Below are 22,254 nucleotides of genomic sequence, written 5' to 3' on the forward strand. Positions count from 1 at the left end.
TTGTGCAGTTCGCTTCTGGAAGAGTTTAAAAGGAAATTCCAAGCAGCTTTAAAAGGAAAAACATTCTGTGTAGAAGTCTAAACTTTCTTCAATTAATAATAATTCACATTCACTAAGTGGTGTTCCTATTAGTTGCCTGAATTTAGTAATACTCTGTTGGGAACCGCCCTGACTGGTATCAGAAGCTGAAACCCCCGCCTAGGCTAAGGCTAAGGGAACACCCTTGGAACCGTAAGCCAGCAAGGAGACAAAAGCTTATCTCCCTGGCAGGAATGCTGATTCTGCTGCTTTATTCATAACTGAACCCCAAAAAGCTTGGTCGGTTAGCCAAAGACGGGTAAGATTCCCCACGGGGGGAACGACCTAAGACACGCATGATCACTTTGGGAGGCCCCCCAAAAGAAGGACTTGGGGGGCTGCAGCAAAAGGGGGTGATGGACCCTCGCTCCTTGGCTCTGACATAGCCTGAGTTCTCAGTGTCTGGGAGAAAACCTCCTTGTCTCCCTGTTGCCTCAGTTCCCTTGCTCCACCTAAGCCTGAAACAATGACAGGGTGGTGCAGCTCGGTACTGAGAAGTGCGGATTCCCCGGGGTGATCAGGCCTAAGAAAGAACATGTAAATTACTGTGAAACCTTCTTTGTTTAGAATGCTCTCAGTTGAATGAGAAGGGTCTTAGGAGGAAGTTAGTTTGTTCCTCAGTCTTATAGCTCTTTGACCCCAAATCAATAGACCAGCAGAGTTCTTTGTTTTCTATGGTTCCTTACTTCCCCCTAATGAGTACTGTACTTTACCTGAATTATTATGCAGAATGATCCCAGTAAGAGCAGGTATGGACTGTAAATCGGCGCGCTCCCCACTGCGGGGGGTGGCCATTTCGTCCCTACTTCCCCACAGAAACTAGTCTGTCTCTGTGCATGTGTTTTTTCTCGCGTGTTTATCGTCGAGCCATCCGCAGCGTTCCGTGGTCACTGCTGGCCGGTGACCCACGCGCAACAATACTCCTGCTCATTTTGTTCTCGGCCAGGCTTATTTTACTCAGCGCAGCCGCCATTAGGTTTGGTCGTTATCCTCCATACTACCCATCGTGCTGTTCTTGTGCCTCCCACTCTATCAATTAAGAATAGAGAAATCAAGCATGGAGGCTCACCAAGGATTCAGTGGGACATGATTGTGGCAGAGGGGTAGAGTCCAGAAAGGCAGAAGAGTGTCCGTGGGCCTGGGGCACTGCCGCTGTGGCCGGAGCCGCTCAAGGGTCCCAAGTCACCCATTCCCTGCCTCCTAAGGGCTCTCTACTCTCGACTTCTTAATGTTGTGTTTCAAGCTAGGAAAAGTAAAGATAATTATGCAGACAAGTCCTTGAAAACAGTTTCAAAGTGTTTCCTTTTTCTCGTGGTTATTTTTCCTTCATTCTGAGTAGATATCCCCTTTCCTCAATACTGCAGCCCTGCGTCTGAGCCCTGCCTGCTGCCGCTGACTGGTGGGCGATCACTCCTCCCTTTGCAACATTGTTTACTCGGCCCCCGTAACACTAAATACTGGTCGTATTCCTGTCTCATAGTTTTTCCTCTCCGTGTCCTCAGCGGGCTCCTCCTGAGGATCTGATGAGCTCACAGTGCTACCCCTCAGGGCTCAAGCCTGGGGCCTCTTCTCTGTCTACAGCAGGAGCTTTCTCGGCTCCAGGGATTTAAGTTCCATCTGATATGCTGATAACTCACAAACTGTTACAGATTAGGCATGCCCTTGAACTCTATTCAACATACCACTTGCATATTCAATTAGTAACTCAAAGTTAACGTCCTTAAAACTAAGCTCCTAATTATTGCCCAACTCCCATCAAGTGAAACCTACCCATCTCAGCAAATGCTGCTGTTATGCCTGGTCTTGGGTCAAAAAAAAAAACAAAACTTTACCTTTCTTCCAGATGCTCCACCCATTTATTCAGTTTGTCATACCTTCCAAATACATTGTGCATGTCTGACGTCTTCTCATGACCCCCAGCTTCGGCTAGTACCCTCACCTCCATCCCCTCTTCTTAAAAGAATCATAGTTAAGGCTGGTTCTTTCTTTGAGATTTTTGTACATGTTCCCTCTGCCTGGGTTATATTTTTTTTTCTACTAAACTTCACAGTTTATTCTCTTATTGTCTTTGATTTTTAAAGGTTCCTTCTCAAAATTGCAAGCGTGCTTCTTACTCCAATAGTGGTTTCCTTTTCACTAATTTGTTATTATCCAAAATACTCATCATCCCTTATATAATTGAATCATTTATTAAGTTTTGATGTCCATCCAATAGAATATACTTTGCACGAGGACAGAAAGTTTATCTTTTATTGTTGTATCTCCAGTGCCTAGAAGGACACAGGCCCATTGAGCTCACCCCGGCATTTTCCCGGCAGTCAGGTGAAAATGGGAAATATGACTTATTGCATCATTCTCCTTGTCACATGTAAGGATGCCTATAAATTCTTAGGAAGACAAAGTGTTGCCTTTACACTAAATTATATAAGAAATACATAGGATGGATCTTGTAAAGTATACAGGAAACAGTGTAGGGAATGATGCCTTAGTGCTTTTAACAATAAATCCAGTGATACTATTCCTGTCTTTACTTTTTATTGTAATAGTGTTTAATTGCTGAAGGCATAACATGAAAGGTATGTACCCAAAAAAGCAGAAGTCATCTCTGTTTAAAATAATTTGAAATATTTTTCTGTCAAGGTAGCAGTGTATTTGTTTTCTTTTTTAAATTCAGTGTATTGGGGTGACATTAGTTAATAAGATTATATAGGTTTCAAGTGTGCGTTTCTGTGATACATCATCTGTATATTGCACTGAGCATCCACCACCAAGATTCAGTCTTTTTATTTTCTATTTTTAGCTTAAATCAATTTTTTATTATATTATTTTTCCCATTACCATTTAATCCCTTTATACCCCCTGTCCCTGCTCCCTGCCCCGCAATCACCGAAGGTGGCAGTGTACTCACGGGGAATACTTCGCCCTCCTGTAACAGGAGAGGCTGCACTTGAGGTTTAACATTCAGCTGTCTCACCCGGGTTTCAGCGTTGTACGTGGTCAAAGCTGAACATGAATTGTTTGCCCCTGTATTCTTTTTTAATCACTTGTAAATGGCAGTCATTTCTGTAGAATGATGTTTACCACAGTCATTTTTTAAAATATATTTTATTGACTATGCTATTACAGTTGTCCCAGTTCCCCCCTTCACTCCCCTCCCCCCTGCACATATAAGTTCTTTGGCTTCTACATTTCCCATACTATTCTTACCCTCCCCCTCTCTATTTTCTACCTACCGTGTATGCTACTTATTCTCTGTACCTTTTCCCCCTCTCTCCTCCTCCCACTCCCCTGTTGATAACCCTCCATGTGATCTCCATTTCTGTGGTTCTGTTCCTGTTCTAGTTGTTTGCTTAGTTTGCTTTTGTTTTTGCTTTAGGTGTGGTTGTTAATAATTGTGAATTTGCTGTCATTTTACTGTTCATATTTTTTATCTTCTTTTTACCACAGAGTCATTTTAAAATTACTAAAAGTAAAAAGTATCACTCTAATAAAGGAACAAGTAAATTTATTGTAGTACATGATGAAATATAAGTTAGCTATTAAAATTCATGTGTTGGAAGAATTTTTATTTTATTAAGAGATTGAAATGTCTACCTATCTGTCATTCTACTTACAAAATTTTAACTGGAATAAAATGCACCAAAATGTTTTGTATTTTTCTCTAGTTATAAGATTATGGATGACCTTTTTTTATATTCTTACTGTTATGGAGTTTCCAGAATGCCTACAGTGTTTGTAGAATTTTTATCATGAGAACAGTAATAATAAATATGATTTTTAAAGAATTAGGACTTCTTCCATACCTATATTGTGCTTTTTGTAGCTTCATGCCAATGGTTTGTAATTCACTAGTCTGACTTAGGCTACTAATAATTAACACTAATCATCTTCGATGCTGTCATACGGTATGTTTTCGCATAACTTGGTTTGTCAAGCAGTTTTTAAATGACATGTCAGGATTGTGTTTTTTCCCCCCGGCAGACAGCCTGTTGATCGACTACCAGTTTACCTTCAGCTTGCTGCAGGAAGATGACCGCCACCACACTGCCATAAACTTCATAGCAAACCCAGAACAGGTGGGGAGATCATTTAACTTTTCTTAGACTATTCTGTGTATAGCAAGGGGCACAACGTATTTTCGTCTTGTTTGATTGCAAGTTTACCTCTTAGAATTATCGCACTTATTTTCCTGGTTCATAACTGCCATTAGATGTCCACGCCATGCTTGTTCTCTCGGAGCTCTGGGCCAGGTAAGGCAGACACAAGTCCTGGGGGTCGTGCTAGGAAAGGTCAAGGATGCTGGATATATGGCACGTTCTTTTCTTTCCCCTGGGGCGGGGGGGCAGAATTCCAGGCCCAGGTGATGGTGCTGGCCTGGGGGAGGGGCTTCTGTGGGGCTAACAGCTTCTCTTACCCATTATAACATGGCAGGTTTCGATTTTGCATTCATCATTGGTACTGCTGCTTCTTAACTGGACCTTGGTGCTCTCATGAGGGTGTTTTGGCCCATATATCATTGGTGTTTTTGTAGGGGGGTGAGGGCTTGGACTTCCTGCCCGACTGTCATCTTGCCCATGGCGCTCTCTCTGATTCTGGTGTGGTCTTATTACATAGTAGCCTATCATATTAAACCCGTATTATGTATTTTAATAGTTTTTGAAATCGGTGAAACCTCAAAATATTTACTGGCATTTGCTAGCTTCTTTTCTCTAAAATATTTTATAAGGCTTCTTAACAAGTTATATGATTTCTTAGATTTTCCTTTTCTAGTAAAATAGGATCCCTCCTTGCAAAAAAAGTAGAACGGTTAGTTGACGTGATTCCTTGTCCTTTAGAGTTTGAGGAATGCCTTTATTCTTGGGAATATATTTAAAGTTTTAACTTTTCAGTAAGGATTTTAAAAGATGTTTCTTCAAAGGATGATCCTATCTTCAGTGTGTTTTTTTGACATATTAATGATATGTCAGAAACTACATTTATCAGTATGATAAGAGAGTTTTTATCAGTGTGTTGTAATTGCCATAGACTTCTCTTCTACTGTGGAAATATACACATAAAATAAAATTTATCATCCTAACTACTGTTAAGTAAAATTTCATGGCATTAAGTACACTTACAGTGTTATACAGCCATTACTGCTATCCATTACCAAAATTTTTCATTATTTCAAGTAGAATCTCTGTATCCATTAAGCAATGGCTCACAATTGCTCCCCTCCCTCCAGCCTCTGGTAACCTTCATTTGACATTCTGTCTCTATGAATTTGTGTATTCTAGGTGTTTGTGTAATCATGCAGTATTTGTCTTTCTGTGTCTGGCTAATTTCACTTAGCCTACTGTTTCCCAAGTTGACCCCTGTTGTAGTATATGTGAGAATTTTATTCTTTACCACTGGCTTCTTGAATGTTTAGTAGCAATTTCCAAACTTGTAGAGTTCTTTCAGGATAGAAGAGTTCATCGAACTTAAAATGTAGGTGTGAAAAGAATAATCCTTTCCAGGATTATCCATGGTGTCCTACACATAGGTCCAGATTGGCGATAATTCTAGTTTGCTTCTCTCTTGACCGTCCTCTCCTGCTTCGATTTTCAGCATCCTTGGGGGCTTCCACGTGTCCTGACTTCCATTTGTACTTTCTACTCTTTTGTCCAGTGGAAGCCAATAGCCTGGACTACGATATTTTTTTTTAATTATTTTACTGTTGTTCAATTACAGTTGTCTGCATGTTCTCCCCACCCCCTCCAAACCCACCTCTCTCCCAAGCCAAGGGGGGGTGGGTGGAAGCCATGGACAACCTTATTTGAAAGGATGCTAAACTACCCTGAGAGTATGCCAGGAAGGATGCTTATAACATTATTATATATAATTTATAATTATGTAATTATCACTTATAGTTAAAGACTTATTTAACTTGGAAACAACTCTGAAATTAATATGGATTATTGATCAGGGCTTCCTACTCATCCTACAAAAATAGATAACAAAAACTAGGTGACTTAATTATTTATGCATTTTTTTACATTTTGACAAAAGCATCTTATTTACATCAATTACACATCACTTCTAGCCTATGCTTTCATGTCAACAATGCCTGGAATAGTTTCCTATTAACATGATTTTGTCTAACTAATCTACATGTAACCGACAATGTTCTAAATGAGTAATTTTGGCACTTACTGCGGTAATCACAGTATCACTTCCTTCAGTCCAGCATTTTTTTCTTGACCTGAAATGCATTTTATAAGGCTTGTATTTCAGTAATGCCTGCACTTGGAATTGGTAGAAGATAAACTAATCATTTGAGAAGAGTTTTTAAAAAATATTTTATTTATTTGTTTTTAGACAGAGGGGAAGAGAGGGAGAAAGAGAAGGAGAGAACCATCAGTGTGTGGTTGCCTCTCACGTACCCCCTCCTGGGGACCTGGCCCACAACCCAGGCATGTGCCCTAACTGGGAATCGAACCAGTGACTCTTTTGTTCGAGGGCTGGTGCTCAATCCACTGAGCCACACAAGCCAGGGCTAAAGAAGAGTTATAATTTTCTATATCAATTGGAATTTTTTTGACTTTTTAGCAGCATTTCCCCACATTTCATAATTTCCCCACCCCAAACAATTATGAAGATGGGCATTCAAGATAAAAATGATGATTTAAGCTTTCTTAGGGGTACACCTTTTCAACCATGTTTTGTTTTTCTTAAAATTAAACCATTTTATGAAATACCTCATTAATAATAAGCAACCAACTGCTTCTCAGACACTGGCAAATATTCCCTCTCTCTGAGTCCCCTGGGAAAGAGGAAGATGAAGAAAGAGAAGGCATCCTTTGTCACCAGACCTAAGAATATCAACAGTGCTGCCATTATCAGCGCTGTCGCCAGAAACAGTGCTGTTTTTTTGAGAATTGACCTTATTTGATATCCCCAAGAAACTCTTTAGAGAGGTCATCATATACTTATTTTAGAGATGGGGAAACTGGTTTCTCAGGAAGGACAACTCGTTTTCCCTGAATCAGTCGACACGTATGTGAAAGAACTCATTTGAACCCAAGACTGTCTGACTTAACAGTGCGTACTCTGCATTAATTCATTTCACTGCCTCACGAACATGATTTAATGACTATGGAGCGATATGGAAACCAATGAATAATTGTTTTTCAGGCCTGGTTAGTTCATTATGATGACATAAGCCAATATTTGTTACCGGAGATTTTTCTTCTTTTTATTTCTGGGTTTTCCTTAATGTAACACGATGGTGAAACAGATGTTTTTTACCACACTCAGCCCTGCACCCCATCACATTTTGAGCAGATCTGTCTGCCTGCGGACAAAAAAGCATTTTGCGTTTATTGCTAGGGTCATATTAGTGGCATTATCCTGAATCATCGTCAACTGCTTTCACTCATATCATCAAAGAAGTAGCAAGGTTTCACCAAGTTGGACAGTTTTGTGGTGCATATTGTGGAAGGTATCTGAACAGCTTATCAATAGAACTGAATAGAACTGAAGTTAAGAAGAACTTAACTTCTTTCTTACAGTCATGGCCACTTATGACTCTGGGGGATAATGCAGAATCCTTCTGAAATACTATATATATTTAAACTCCCAGGCTTTATTTTCTTTGATTAGTTTGAATACTCAAATACTATCTCTGCAGCATTGATGAGCAGTACCCTGAAAAATCTGTATGGCATTCAATCTTATTATCATGCATTTAATTTTGCATGTTCTTGGGAGATGACCACTCTTGTTGCACACGTGTTTTCTTCCTGGAAACTAGGAAGAGAATGCTCTGTGGTAGTTGTGGAACATTATTAGTAGCTCTTCATACAGGCCCAGCTATCCTTCTGGCTATGGTGATCATTAAGAGTAGATATTATTTTGAGGTTAAAAAATGGATCTTAATGTATCTTTAAAGTGGAATGACTATCACACATCCAGCAGATTTTACCTGTTATGGGGCTCCTTGCTCCTACTCTTCATCATCAAGAAAGGGCACCAGATTTCAGTTATGTCCTCTTATGACCATTACATTGGAAATAGGGAGCTTAATTGCTTACAGACATTTTCTCTGAGTCATTCGGAAAATTGGAGATGTACTTTCTATTGGCTTACCTGTTTTATCTAATTTAGAAAGAAGTAGTAGTATTAAGGAACTTACACATTTTCTAGTAGCCAGGTCTCGCCTATGAGTACAACTTTTAGTACGAGTCATTATGTGTTTTAAAAGCAGCACAACACAGTCCACAAAGCTAAGCTCGTCCAACGTGAGCAGCCTTCCGTATGTTTTTGCAGAACTAAATAGTTACCGTCATATGAACTTTCTGTTCCTCGTCTCTTGGAATGAGATAATAACAAAAACATTTAAAGAAATTTCTCAGACATTTGTTTGCGGTGAGCGACAGGAAGAGAACGGGTTGCCTGACGGACTCCTCAGCGCTCCTCTTCAGAGACGTTTAAACAACATGGTCTCCTTTTTCTTCCCCGAGAAGTTTCATCATTGTTACCGGAATGCTTTCATGTACACAGTTTAAGCATTTTTTTAGCTAGAAAAAGTGTGTATAATACTAGAATATGCACCTAACAAAAAGCCTTTCAACAAAATAATATTTTATTGCTGTAAAAGTTTTGAACACATCCAAACCTGTACCATTTAAATATTAACTGAAGATCAGTGAAGAAAATTAAAATACAGATATTGAATTATAGCAGCCTCTGGCTGACATACAGAAGGTTAGATTTTAGCAGAGAAGATAAATGGGGATCTTAAATCTACTTTGGAATCGATCACCTATCTATAGTATTTAAAAGAGTATAATTGGCATCTACACTTAGTTGAATGTTGTCATTATAAATGTACAGAATTTGACAAATATAGCATGGACATAATGAAAACATTAATCATATCTATGTAGTATAATTCAGTTTTTTAACCTTCATATTTTTTTTCTTGGTAGTCAAACAAAAATTTGGATATTTCGATTAATGCATCAAACAACTTTAATCTCAACATTACATGGTCGGTTGGTTCAACAGGTAAGAGAATTTTGTTGCCGTGTGTCTTTCATGTCAGTTTCTATGTGGAAGGTGTTCTGAGATGACCTTTTAATATTAATTTAAATAATTGAAATTAAAAAATATGATGTGCCTGGCATTGTATTGTTTCAGATAAAAATAATAAGTAGCATTATTAACGAAGCTTTATTACTTTGTTAGCTTTGTCTTTTATTAAAAATAGATGGGGAACAAATATGGTACATGACAATTTTTTTAAATGGCAGTGCCATGAATTGCTATGATTTTAATTAAGATAGATTACATTTCAAATAACTAAAAATATCAATGATTTGATTCACTATTGAAACTGTAAATTTAATTATTAACCTCATATTGCTATAAAACAATGAAATTCTCCTGTGAATGCTGATGAATTAACAACTTATCTGTTACTTTCCAATTTAGAAATCTGTCCCCGCTCTATCTGTGTCAGCTTTGGTGCCGCCAGAGAGTGAAAAACAAAACCTATACTTAGTGTGCCTTCCATAATAAGCTTCATAAATTAAACTGCTGACTTTTTTAAAAACATAACTAAGAAGAAGTAAAAATCTATATGTTGGATTGTAAAAAACTATGTTCACTTTTTTAATATATTTACATATTAGGAAATTCTATTGCTTTCTATTTTCTGTCAAAGATACACTGTTGCATAAAAGTACTGGGAACTTTTTTTAAAGGAGTATTCTTTATTTGATTTCTGAAAATTAAGTCATGTTATTTAAATATGTAGGATCATGGAAAGAGTTCAGGAGTGATTAGGTCTTTGACATTCCATCACTTATAAAACATGCATAAAAATGAGAAGTTCAGGCAAACATATGGACATTTTGTTACATCGTTCAAACGTGTGGTAAAATCTTGGCACTGTGAATTACATTAATTAATGATTCATGATCACTTGCATTGTTAATTGGAAGATTACTTCTGTGCAATAAACCAACTCTACAAGTTTTAAGATTTTTCAATAAAAATATATAAAATGCTGTAATCACGTTAGAATACTGATTTTAGTATGCAAGAAATTACTTGTAACCCAGATACCCAGAACCAAATGTCAGAAATTTTTATTTATCAGGTTGTGAGATGTAGGTCAGGAAAAAATCTGCATTTTTAAAAAGCATCCACAGCAATTTTGGAATAATGATCAGTTAGAAATTAATTCAGGTGTTCAGTGTATAATTTTCATAATTTTATTTTTTGTTAAGTGGAGGGCTTGGTGAGATTGTTAGAAATGCTTTGTTTCATTTGGTTAATTTCATTAAATATTTATTGAGTACCCGATATTTGTTGAACTGATTGAGCATTTAGCTCGTGTTTTAAATTATAGCCTCCTTACAATTTACTCAAATTAGTGATATTTCAGCTTGTGGTAAGACAAAGAAATTGATTTTTCCCCATTTTTTAATTTAATTGAGACATGCAAAATATGGCCTGATTTATTTTGAAATGCTCCGTGGAGAAGTAAGTAGAAGGAACTCAGTTTCTGGGGCCATATCCACCCAATTTCCAAAGAGGAGTTTCCCGTGCAGTAGCTGTGTGCTGGGGGCACGTGCTTGCATCTTTTCTAGACTCAGGTTCCAGTTTGAAAACTCGAAATGGAACTTGGAACACCTCCGGAATAAAATTGTCATTAAAAAAGAATAAAAGTCTCTAAGCTAGTGCCGAGAACATGGTACTTCATCAGTAGTATGATTTTGAAAAATAATTTTTATCCTAAATCTATTTCATTATATTGAGGACAAGTCTTGTTTTTCTCCTTCATTGCTCTAAGTTGTAAGCATGAGTTTATTTTAATAATTATGTTCTTATACGTAGTTATAAAAAGAAGTATCATATATATTCTTAAGTTCATAAAGATCTGTTTCCTCCTATGAATTATTTAATTTTGTGATTGTTATTTACCTTTCAGCTGGAACAATATCTGGGGAGGAAACACCCATAGTTTCCAAGACTAATATAAAGGAATACAGAGATAGTTTTTCCTATGAAAAATTTAACTTTAGAAGCAATCCTAACATTACATTCTATGTGTACGTCAGTAACTTTTCCTGGCCCGTTAAAATACAGGTAAGTGTTAAAATAGTATTAAATCTAGTGACTATTTTGAGTATTTTCATTAGAAAAAGAATGTGGTTTCTTTCAGAGTGATGATACAGTTGGATTTCTGTGTTTTTAATAATATGATAAAAGGGCACATGAATGTTTGTGATGATTAATATCTTCATAAAAATTCATAAAATAATATTGCATCAACCAAAGAATATAATTTTTAATGACATTATATTCTAAAAATATTAGACTTAAAATAACTAGATTTTGGGGTTTTCTGATTAATTGTGTACTTTAACTGAGGGTTAAATGGATATTCTTTTCCTATAATACCACTTGAAAGTATTTGCTATGTTTAGTAATCTCATTTTTGTTTTATTATATACTGAAGGCAATTTAAATTTTCATTAAAAATTAAGCATGAGCAGTCCTTAACAGTTAGTTCTTCCAGACCCACTGCCTGTTACTGCTGACATCTTCATCTCTGCTTTGTCTCTGCTCTGCGTCATCCGTTTCTTTTCTTGTTGTGTTTAGTGATAGGCTGCTAACACTTCCGATTTATTACTAGGACATATTTAGGATGTTCTTTTATCTTGAAAAGTCCAAGGCTTGAGTTCTTAATTTATGCTTTTTGTGAGCGGAATGTCTACATTTTGTACCTTGGGGATTTGTTCATTTATTCATTCTCTGATGACTGTTTCATTTGAATTGATTCCAGTTAGTTGGTTGAGTAGCCTGTGCCAAGCCCTGTGCGGGGTGGGCCTGTTTCAAAATCTTTTAAAAATTTACAGGCCATTCATTCCTCTTTCTTTTATATTAACAAATGACAACCTAAGATCTGTGACTACAGATGTTTGCATGTTTTATTTATATTTACGCCCCTGTGATTTGTGGATAGAGTGATTTTTAAAAATCATGATTTACTGAAAAAATCTATAGAGCTTATTAAATAGGAAATAAAATGTATACAGTTGTTATATATTTAATAGTTTCCTGCCCTTTCTTTCTTGGTTATCTCATTGTATTTTATGTTTAAGAAAATTACATAGTTACTTTAGAATGCTTATGAATATTTAATGGTTAGAAATTAACTTTCTAAATTGGATTTTCTTTTGGGAACATACTAGTAATATGTTCTGGATGCCAAACCAGAATTTGTGTAATAAAGTTGAAATATTCCCCTCTCCCAGAGTAATAAAGTGTGGAAAACAACTTGGATGGTCAAGATAGATAGCGCTCAATTTCTACTCTTTGATTAAAATCATTGTATTAGTCATGAGAAATATTTTCACTGAGGTACTCATAGATGACTATGGGTGTTTCTTTATAGAACTATGCTAATCTTTCGATTATTAAAAATAAAACAGAATTATTTCAATTGAGATTTATTTTCTGATAGAATTGAGTTACATTCATTGATTTTTGAATGTTTAACCAACCCTGCTAATTCAAGAGTAAGTTCTGCTTGGTCATATGTATTATTGGTTTTGATTTCTTAATATTTGTGTTAAGAAATTTTATACCTGTATAACTGAGGAATATTAGTCAGTAGTTTTCTGTTGTAACCCTGTTTGATTTGGTATTATGGTACTGTTGGCCTTACAAAGTGAGTTGGGCAGTAGTCCTTTCTCTGTAATTTTCTGAAAGAATTAGTGTAGAATCTATATTACTTTTCTATAAACTTCTTAAATTATTTTAGTGGTGACTTTATGGTTTATCATAGACATTTTAAACTCATGGCCTACCTCCAAGTAGTATCACATCGCTCATTTTTCAAACATTAACCTTAAGACAGTATGCTTTTGTTTCCTTCCAGTCTTTGCTCCATAGTTGAATATATTTTACTGCTTAACATATTATAAATTCCATACCACACTTGCTGTTTTGACATGGTCAACTATATTTAAAGATATTAAAAATAGTTACTCTCTCTGTAGATCTAGATTTCTGTCAAGTGTCATTATCCCACTGCCTCGTGGACACCCTTTGGCACTAGTGCAGAGCTGCAGGCTCTGAATTGCATCAGCCCCGTATTTCTGAAAAGGTCTTTATTTCACTCTTTTGGGGGGATTAAGGAATTCTAAATTGTAGCTTTTTAAAATTGTTTCAAAGATGTTTCTTCACTGTCTTTTAGTTTGCATTGTCTCTAATGAGATATCTGCTCTTAACCTTGTTTTTCCTTTGTATATAATAGATCTGTTTTCCCTTTTCACATTAAAATTTTTTCTCTTTATTATTGATTTTGGCCACTTTGATTATGGTGTGCATAGGTGTGGTTTTCTTTATTTTTTGTGTGCATGAGTTCTTTTAACTTCATAAATACATAAAATTACAATTTTAACCAAATTTGGAAAACTTTTAGCCAATATGTCTCAAAATTTTTTCTCCTCTCTGCTCCTTTAGGAATTCCAATTGTATGTATATTAGACTGCTTGAAATTGTTCCTTAGCTTACTAGTGCTCTGTTCTCATTTTTAATTTATTATTTTTCTCTGTGTCTTCATTTTGCATATTTTTTCTATATCTTCAATTTCATTAACCTTTCCTTACTAGTGTTAATCTGATAATAATCTCATCCAGTGTATTTTTCAACTCATACATTATATTTTTTATCTGTAGAATGTTGATTAGTTTTTTAAAATATCTTTTTTATCTCTATCTACTTAATGTGCTCCATCTTTTATCTGCCTTCTTGAACATATGTATTCCAGTTATTGTAACTCAATGCCCTTGTCTATAAAATTCTGTCATCTGTGCAATTTCTGAGTTTCCTTCTATAGTTTTATGTTGTTCTTCTTTATGGATTATATTTTGATCAGATGCCCGACATGCAGAATTTCCCCTTTTTGGGTGCCAGAGAGTCACTAACATTGATAAATAATTTTTAGCCTTGTTCTGGGATGGAGTTAATTTACTTGGAAACGTTTGGGCCTTTTCAAGGCTTACATCTGAGGGGCGCTCATTTCTCCCCTGGGCATGGCCTTCTTGGTGCTCTAGGCCATTGAATCATGAGGTTTTGCACTCTGACTGGTGGGACTGTAAACTATTCCCAGCTCCAAGTGAGTTCTGAGAATTTTTCTCTCGGCTCCTTTGTGATCATTCTTTCCCCAGCCTCAGGTAGTGCCTTGACCAGTAAGGAGTATTCACCTGAAGGTCAAGGGGACCCTTAGCAAAGCTCTGGAGCATGCTGGGAAGTTCCCTCTTCTCCAGTACACTGTCCTGCAACCGCTAGCCACCTCAGCCCACCACATTCCCCGCTGCCCCTCCGCAAGTCAGCAACGTTTCTGAAATGCACCTGTGTTGACTGTCCTTTTGGTGCCGCCTCAAAACCATGATAATCCGAGGGATTGAAAGGCTCACCCCGCCCCCGCCCCACTCAGGAATGATTATTCTGCATTGCTTGATAGCCAGTGTCTGAAAGAAAACAGGTATTTCAGATACTTTCTCTGTTTCAGGGGTTGTTTAAACATGAGGCTCAGTCCATTCCCTGTTATTCCATTTTGGGAGGAGATAGAAATTTTCCACATAATATTGAGTCTAGATAGTAGATAGAACAATTGTGTTAGCCACAAGTTTCTTCAACAACTGAGGGGACTGCTACTGTATGTGTTGTTTCATGTTCACTTGTAAATTGTTTAATTTAGTATCTTAGATTTATGCTTCCAAGTACTTTTCAGATAAATGGTAATTAGGTTGCAGATATATTTCTATACATTTTCGATTTCATAAAGACATTCTACTGCAGATTCCAACAAGCGGCAAGTTATGAGAAAATTTATAATCCATAAATGAAATTGTTCATAAATAATTGCAAAACTACACTCTATGGAAGCAGTTATCTTAAAAAGTGGCTGAAATAAAAAAGTATAAAAAAACCCTAATTCCTACTGAAAAAGATCTATCACACCATGAAATACCAAAAATGCTCTTTTCAAAAATAAATATCACAGTTTTCTTTTCCCAAAATTTTATCAATGAATTTCTAACAAGCAAAAATAGTGTTTGTGATCAAAATTAACATTTAAATTTTCATGACCATGTTTACTTAATTTATTTTTATATTCACTTCAATACCATTGCCACACGGGAGAGACCTTTGTGTATATAGCTGCAAGAAACTGCTTCAGGTTATTTCAGCCTTTCAAACTGTAATTTAATTTTTTCAATATGCTGCAGTATAAAATATGGATGAAGATTTAAATATTTAATTATTTGTTGTTTACATAAAAAATCTTTGTATCATATCCTTTTTGTAAGCAAGACATTTCACATAAATTTCACTTCAGTTACTGTCAATAGTATTTTCATACTTAATTTTCTCCGTCACAGTTCTTTTGAGCGCTGTTGGTTGGGGCGTTTCCATGATATGCTTGAAGAGATTGACGAGATCGATTTAAAAAGTATTACTTGAATAAGGACAAGTTTTTCTTGATATGTGAGAAAATAGAAGTTTTCATTTGTCTTGATCCGATTTCTGTGTAATGTTACTCGTGAGATACAACATTCTAGCATGATAATAGATCTATGTCAATTTCTACAGATACTGACCAAAATTAAAAATTACAGTAATGGTATCTTTTGTATTTCATCAATCAAATGTTAATACAAAATAGCGCTTTCTTTCTGCAGAAATGGCAGAAATTTAACATTTATGAGGTCTCTCCACAAGGAATCCAGCCAGATAATATGAAAATTAGAGACAGGTATTGAAGAAGATACAAGAAACATTGTACATAGGACAATAACACCTCAGTCCCCTTCAAAGTAGGCACCTTGGGACCTCACACAGTTCAAATCGCCATCAGCTTCCCCATCCTATTTTCCTGAATCTCACTGATGCTCTGAAATCTCTTCCCTTTCAAAGGTGATTTCAGTTTTGGGAAAAGCCAGAATTCACAGGGTGTCAAATCTGGGCTGTAGGGGGGCTGAGTCACCTGGGTGATTTGACGTTGTACCAAAAAGCTCTGCATGAGATGTGATGCATGAGTGGGCGCATTGTCGTGATGAAGCTGCCAAATCACCAGTTGCCCATACCTCCAGCCAAATAGTTTCCACAGAGGACTATTCAAGCTTAACACAAGCAGATCGGTTGCTCTGCTCGCTCAGTTGTTGTGGATGTGATGGCCACACGGTACACGTGCTCACTCAATGGCATCTGCCACCCCTACTGACTAGTACAGTAAAGTCGTCATTGTGCACACAGGCTCATCCCAGCCCACTCTCCTTGGCTGACAGTTTCCACTGACGCGGCGCAAACCTTTCTTTTTATATTCACAATGGCTGGCCTTTATCCAGATACACCTTGTACATAAATTTTTGGCTACACCTTCAGTCATATACAGGACACTTCTCTAGAGGAAGAAATGGTATGCAAAGTAGTCTTTGCCCCCATGAAACGTATTGGCAGCATTATTTCAGTTGCAGATAAAGAAATCCAATTTTAAATGAGCTTTCAAGTAAAAGAGGGCCATCATAGGCTTAGAAAACAGGGCATCGAGAGGAAAGATCTTTTGGAACTTCAAGATTTTGGCATCCCCTCCTCTGGGCATATTTCCTAAACGTTCATCCCTTTACATTGTCTATAGTGTGTTATACAAATAATTACTGATTTGTTAGTGTGGTGGTTCTTTCTCTGTCTCCAGTTTCAGTTTCACCCGTTGACCCTGTTCTGCTGTAGTTGGGTTTATTGGATCCTGATTTCGTCATTCTGGAGAGAAAAGGAAAAAAAGCCTCTCAGTCTTGAGACTGAGTTTCAAGCACCTGTTTTGGTTTTGTTCACTTCATAAAATGCTGTCATTTTGGGCCATTCACTTGGGCTGACATGGGTGTGAATGGTATTTATGAACTGGCGACTCTGGATAATATTCCCACCTCTGTGACTGTTACAGAGATGATGTGGAAGGAGGAAAGCTTCTTGGAGAAAGGTAAATTGAAGGAAGATTTTGAAGGACGAACAGGAGTTCAGCAAAGGGACATGATGCATGAGAAGGTTTTCAAAGTCACGAAGAATTTTCGTTAGGGAGGAATGTAGATTTTTTTTAAACTTTTTTTTTTAAAGATTTTATTTATTTATTTTTAGAGAGGGAAGGGAGGGAGATAGAGAGAGAGAGAGAGAGAGAGAGAAACATCAATGTGCAGTTGCTGGGGGTCACGGCCTGCAACCCAGGCATGTACCCTGACTGGGAATCGAACTTGCGACACTGTGGTTTGCAGCCTGCACTCAATCCACTGAGCTATGCCAGCCAGGGCTGGAATGTGGATTTTTTTAACATCTGGAAAACAGGTTGCCTGACAGACAGCTGGAGGGGCAGGGTGGGGGATGGTGTGGAATGATAGGAGTGGTAGGAGGCAGGGATGGAACGGGGCTGGGAAGCTTCCTTGGACCCAAGTGATAAGTATGTTCAGAGTTAATCATCCCATGTGCATTTTAGAAAACAAAATTTGACAATTATCTGGCTGTAGAGTTGGCTTGGAAAGAGTTTTATGAAATTTCATCTAACTTGTGTTAATTCTTTAAAAAATTTGACAGAAAAGGGGAATTTTGTATATTCTGAATTGACAGGCAACATAATAAGCCTGTCATCCACCAGATCAATATTGACATAAGGGAGGATGTTACTACTTAAGAGAAATTCTCTGTTGCCGCACACATAGGTTAATAGACCTGTCCAAGTGATCACAGAATGGCAAGATGCCCACACGAAGAAAGGTTTTTACCCCCAGGAGTATTTCTGAATTAAAATGGGATGTTTTGTTTCTTTTTTACTTCCATTTTCTTCAAGTCAATAAATGTTAATTGTATGCCTAGTATGTTGAGGCACTGTACTGCATATTAGGAGGAAATGCATAATTATCATCTACATTCTCAGAGAATTTATAATGTGTTCCTCATGCTACTGCAGTCCCAGTTCTACCCAAGCAGCTCCTTTGAAACTGCTAAGGCACAGGGCGTAGAGACCTTACAGACACCATGTTTGGTTTCTTGCTTCAGTCTGAGTTGACCTGGGAACAGCATTATTGGTCCCCATGCCGCCTCATTCTCCTGCTCTTCCTCCTTCTTTTCTTTGCGTTTCGAATTACTTCCTTCTATCACCCCTTAGTTTCCTGTGTTCCTCAGGGCTGCACTCGAGACATTCTGCGCTCGGACAACCAGCTTTCTGTTTTGGCCTCTTTTACTACCGTGGCTCCCACGGTCACTTTGTATACATTTATAAATCAGTGTTACCAGCCCAGACCTTGCTTGTTGGTTCCAGTACACCTGCGGGTCCAAAGCTGCTTTTTGCAGGGCATGGCACCACCTACAGCATTTTGCTTGAACTTCAGACTTGGGTTTTGATTGCTGGCTTCAATCTATTCCTTAGTGCAGGGGTCCCCAACGTCCCCCCAACCCCGCCATGGAGCTCTGCATCCTGTCTCTACTCCCCTAAGTGTCCCCGTCCATGGAGAAACCAGTCCCTGGTGCCCACAATGTCGGGGACTGCTGCCTGAGTGGACAGGCACAGAGCACACACATTTCATTGACTGCACTGACTACGTTCCACTTTTTTCTTTTATGTATCTGGTGAATCCATTAATATCTTTTTCAGCCACCTACTGCCAAGCTACCTTAGACCAGACTCCCATGCAGTAGCCCCTCTGGGGTGCCTGTAGGACCACCTGACTCTTGGCCCCACCCTAAGCACTGTTTTCCTTAGAGACTTTGGACTACTCTCACTTGCATACTTTGATTGATGCACAGTAGATTTTTCTGGAAAAGTCAGTTGATGAAATAAAAGTAGTCGAACTATAACTTGAGTATGTAAAGGTGAACTGTTTCATTAATAGAAATTTAATCTGTATTGTATTTTGTTCCATTACCATTTAGTCCCCAGCAGTCACCACCCTGTGGTCCATGTCCGTGAGTCCTTTGCCCTTTTGCTCAGTCCCTCCACCCCCCAGCCGTGCCCCCACCCACGCTGTCGTCCCGCTCTGGGTCTCCAGTCTGCCCTGTGTTCCTTGTTAGTTCAGTTTTTCATCAGATTCCACATGTGCGTGAAATCACATGGTATTCGCCTTTCTCTGGCTTATTTCACCTAGCATCATGTCTCCAGGTCCATCCAGACTGTCGCAAAGGGTAAAAGTTTCTTTTCTATAGCCGAGTGGCATTCTATTGTGTAATGTCCCATAGTTGTTTTTTCCACTCATCATAAAACGATTTCAAATGTTTTTTGCTACTAGTGAACTGAATATTATAAGTATATATATCAATAATTATGGAATATTACACATATCATATAAAGTATATGTTCTAAGTGTGTACATTTATATCTTTAGACTTTAGCTAAAAATAAAAATAAGTAGAATATTGATTAAATTGGTTTTGTTTCATAGAAAATATGTTGAGTGACAATATTAATATTTATATTACATTTTCATTAAATAGTTGTAGCTTCCCTTTAATAATGTATGTTTTATTACAAGTTGTATTATCAAATATGTTTATATATTTTTACCTAACTCTTATCCCTTTCTACAATCCATTAAAGTTTTAAATTTATTTTTAGTTAATTATTGCCTTATTCTATAAAACATTTTAGTACAAATTATATGACAGACAGGCAGTCCTTGTGCTATAAAAACTGTAAGTGGGCAAAGACTGTAGTGATTGCTGAGCTAAAGGGCAAATTATGACAGCTGATTCTAAAAACACTGCTGCCCGAATTCACTGGCTCCAAGATTTTTTTAATTTTTATTTATTTTTTAGAGAGGGAAGGGAGGGAGAAAGAGAGAGAGAGAGAGAGAGAGAGAAACATCAATGTGCAGTTGCTGGGGGCCATGGCCTGCAACCCAGGCATGTACCCTGGCTGGGAATCGAACCTATGACACTTTGGTTCGCAGCCCGCGCTCAATCCACTGAGCTACGCCAGCCAGGGTCACGATTTTTTTTAATGTTTATGAGGATGCTTGAGAAATAAACATCTTTGTTGAGGATTTTTATTTGACTTCTTTGTAAGTATTATACTAATTTTTTTCTTTTGCTTCCTATTACTGATTATATGTATTGTAAAAGCTTATTTCTTAGAGCTTGATAAACCTTACACTTACTAATGGAATTCTCGAAATCAAGAAAATTATTTTCCCTGGCAGACACAAACTACACCTACCAGAGCAGGGAGATTATACACCATCAAGCAGACTTTAATTTGGCCAGGGAAAGTGTCTGCTGTTTCGATATATTATTCAGTTAATTTACGTATTTAAGGAAGTAGTTTCCATTTCATGTAAATCGTTCTAATGTTAAACCAGTTTTCTTCATTGTCCTTGATATGGTATTTTATGTTTTAGATTGCCCACTGCTTCAGCATTCAGATATCCTTGAAAATCCCAGCTGTGGCTGTGAGGCACGTGACAGGGTTCGTTGTATGATAAGTACATCAATAATCTAGTAGTGAAGCAGGACATTTTTTCCCCTTTTTGAACACTAGGAATCATGCAAGTAGGTTGATTTGCCTCAGTTTTCAAAGTGAGATTTTATTTTAAATTGAGAAAATCATGCTGGCAGGTTGATTTGCACCCGTTCTTTATTAATTCTTTAATAAATACATCCTTTATGGCTTGTAATGCCATGCAATTGAATCTTGGTGATTAAAAAAAGAAAAATACTACTAAAACTGCAACGCAAATACCCTGAAAAACAGAAAGATTGCGTTGAGCTTAAGCACTGTGTGTTCTACAGCGGTGCTGCTCATCCACCCTTACACATTCCTGTTTAAATCCCATTAGTTGGAATCTAAGTTACTTGTCCCTGAGTAGATGGGATTTGGCAACTCTCTGTTGTCAGTCTGCAAACTGATGTCATAATGAGAATAATGCCAGGACGCATTCTTCAATTTGCAATTTTAATTTCCATAGTAGACTAGGTGATATCCCTGTACTGATAACCGGTTGTGTTACAAGTGTGTTAGCAACTTGAACATGTATGATGAGCCCTTTGAGCACAAAATAAGGTGGTTAGCTACTAGAGTAGGTACTGAAATGAAGAGGAAGTTTTACCTCATGCATGTTGTTTGAAAAGTAAGGTTATAACACAAAGGTGCTAATAAAGACATCCTTGTGAAATATTTTTCCCAAATTACCCCACAGGACACATATTATTGTTGTTGTTTTCCAAATTGTTACAAGCTTGAGGAATTTATCACATATATATTAAAACATACTTTTTCCTTTCCCTTTAAGGTACAGTTCTTTTTTGCCATGAAACCTAGGTTTGCATAAATTTAAAAAGTGGCATTTGATATTGCTAATCAATTTTGTTAGTTACTAAACTAATACATTGATTATACTAATCAGAATATAACTTTGAGGTAAATATTAACTGATACTTAAGTATATTATTGTAGAACTAAATGAGAAGATTTATGACAACTAAAATATAAGATTGGTTATGATAGGTACAGATGTTCTAGAGATTAAGTGAAGAAAAATGTAATATCAAGTTTATAATATAGTGTAAGAGTTCAGTAGTAAGAAACAGAGACCGTACTGTTTGCAAAGCTGAAAATCTTTACAGATTATTCATAGGCCTTTAACAGAAAAAGTTTGTTGGGTCTTTATTTTAATATTAATACAAATGTTATTTTTATAAGCAATAACATTGTTGAAATTAGATAGGGTGGCTTATATTTTCTTAAAAAGATATGGTTTTCTAAGAGAATGGCTTATAAAGAACCCATTTAACCTTTCATTTGTAAAATGAAATCTAAGCACCAAAGAAGTTCTCCCAATCCTTTATAGTAGCAGTTTTTAAAAAGTGATTAATTTCTTTCCTAAATCTAATTAAACTCTTTAAAAATTTAATGAATTCTTGTTCAATATTCCTATAACCAAACAGACATTTTACTTGCCATCGTGAAATCATTTGATTGTGTAGACTTCTGTGATTTTTATATAACATAGAGCAAACCATTTTATTTCTATGTCATCTCTATTATCTTTTTTAATGGGAAAACAGTTTAACCAGGTCTTGTACCTCCATGGATATTGTTGGAAATGTAGAATTTTAGAAAAGTAATCTAGCAGTGAATATTGCATGATCACA

General features: G+C 37.0%; 1 protein-coding gene across 1 annotated transcript in view; it reads left to right on the forward strand.

The window, feature by feature from the left end:
* ATRNL1 (attractin like 1) overlaps positions 1-22,254 on the forward strand; it is a 506,174-nt gene that overhangs the window by 171,702 nt on the left and 312,218 nt on the right. Inside the window, exons 22-24 of the mRNA XM_045854498.1 lie at positions 4,060-4,154; positions 9,030-9,108; positions 11,039-11,196. Coding sequence (XP_045710454.1) covers positions 4,060-4,154; positions 9,030-9,108; positions 11,039-11,196 — 332 coding nt within the window. The remainder of the gene's footprint in view (positions 1-4,059; positions 4,155-9,029; positions 9,109-11,038; positions 11,197-22,254) is intronic.

The sequence above is a fragment of the Phyllostomus hastatus genome, unplaced genomic scaffold, assembly GCF_019186645.2.
Source record: "Phyllostomus hastatus isolate PE091 unplaced genomic scaffold, TTU_PhHast_1.1 phas_scaffold_1066, whole genome shotgun sequence".
Classification (NCBI taxonomy): domain Eukaryota; kingdom Metazoa; phylum Chordata; class Mammalia; order Chiroptera; family Phyllostomidae; genus Phyllostomus; species Phyllostomus hastatus.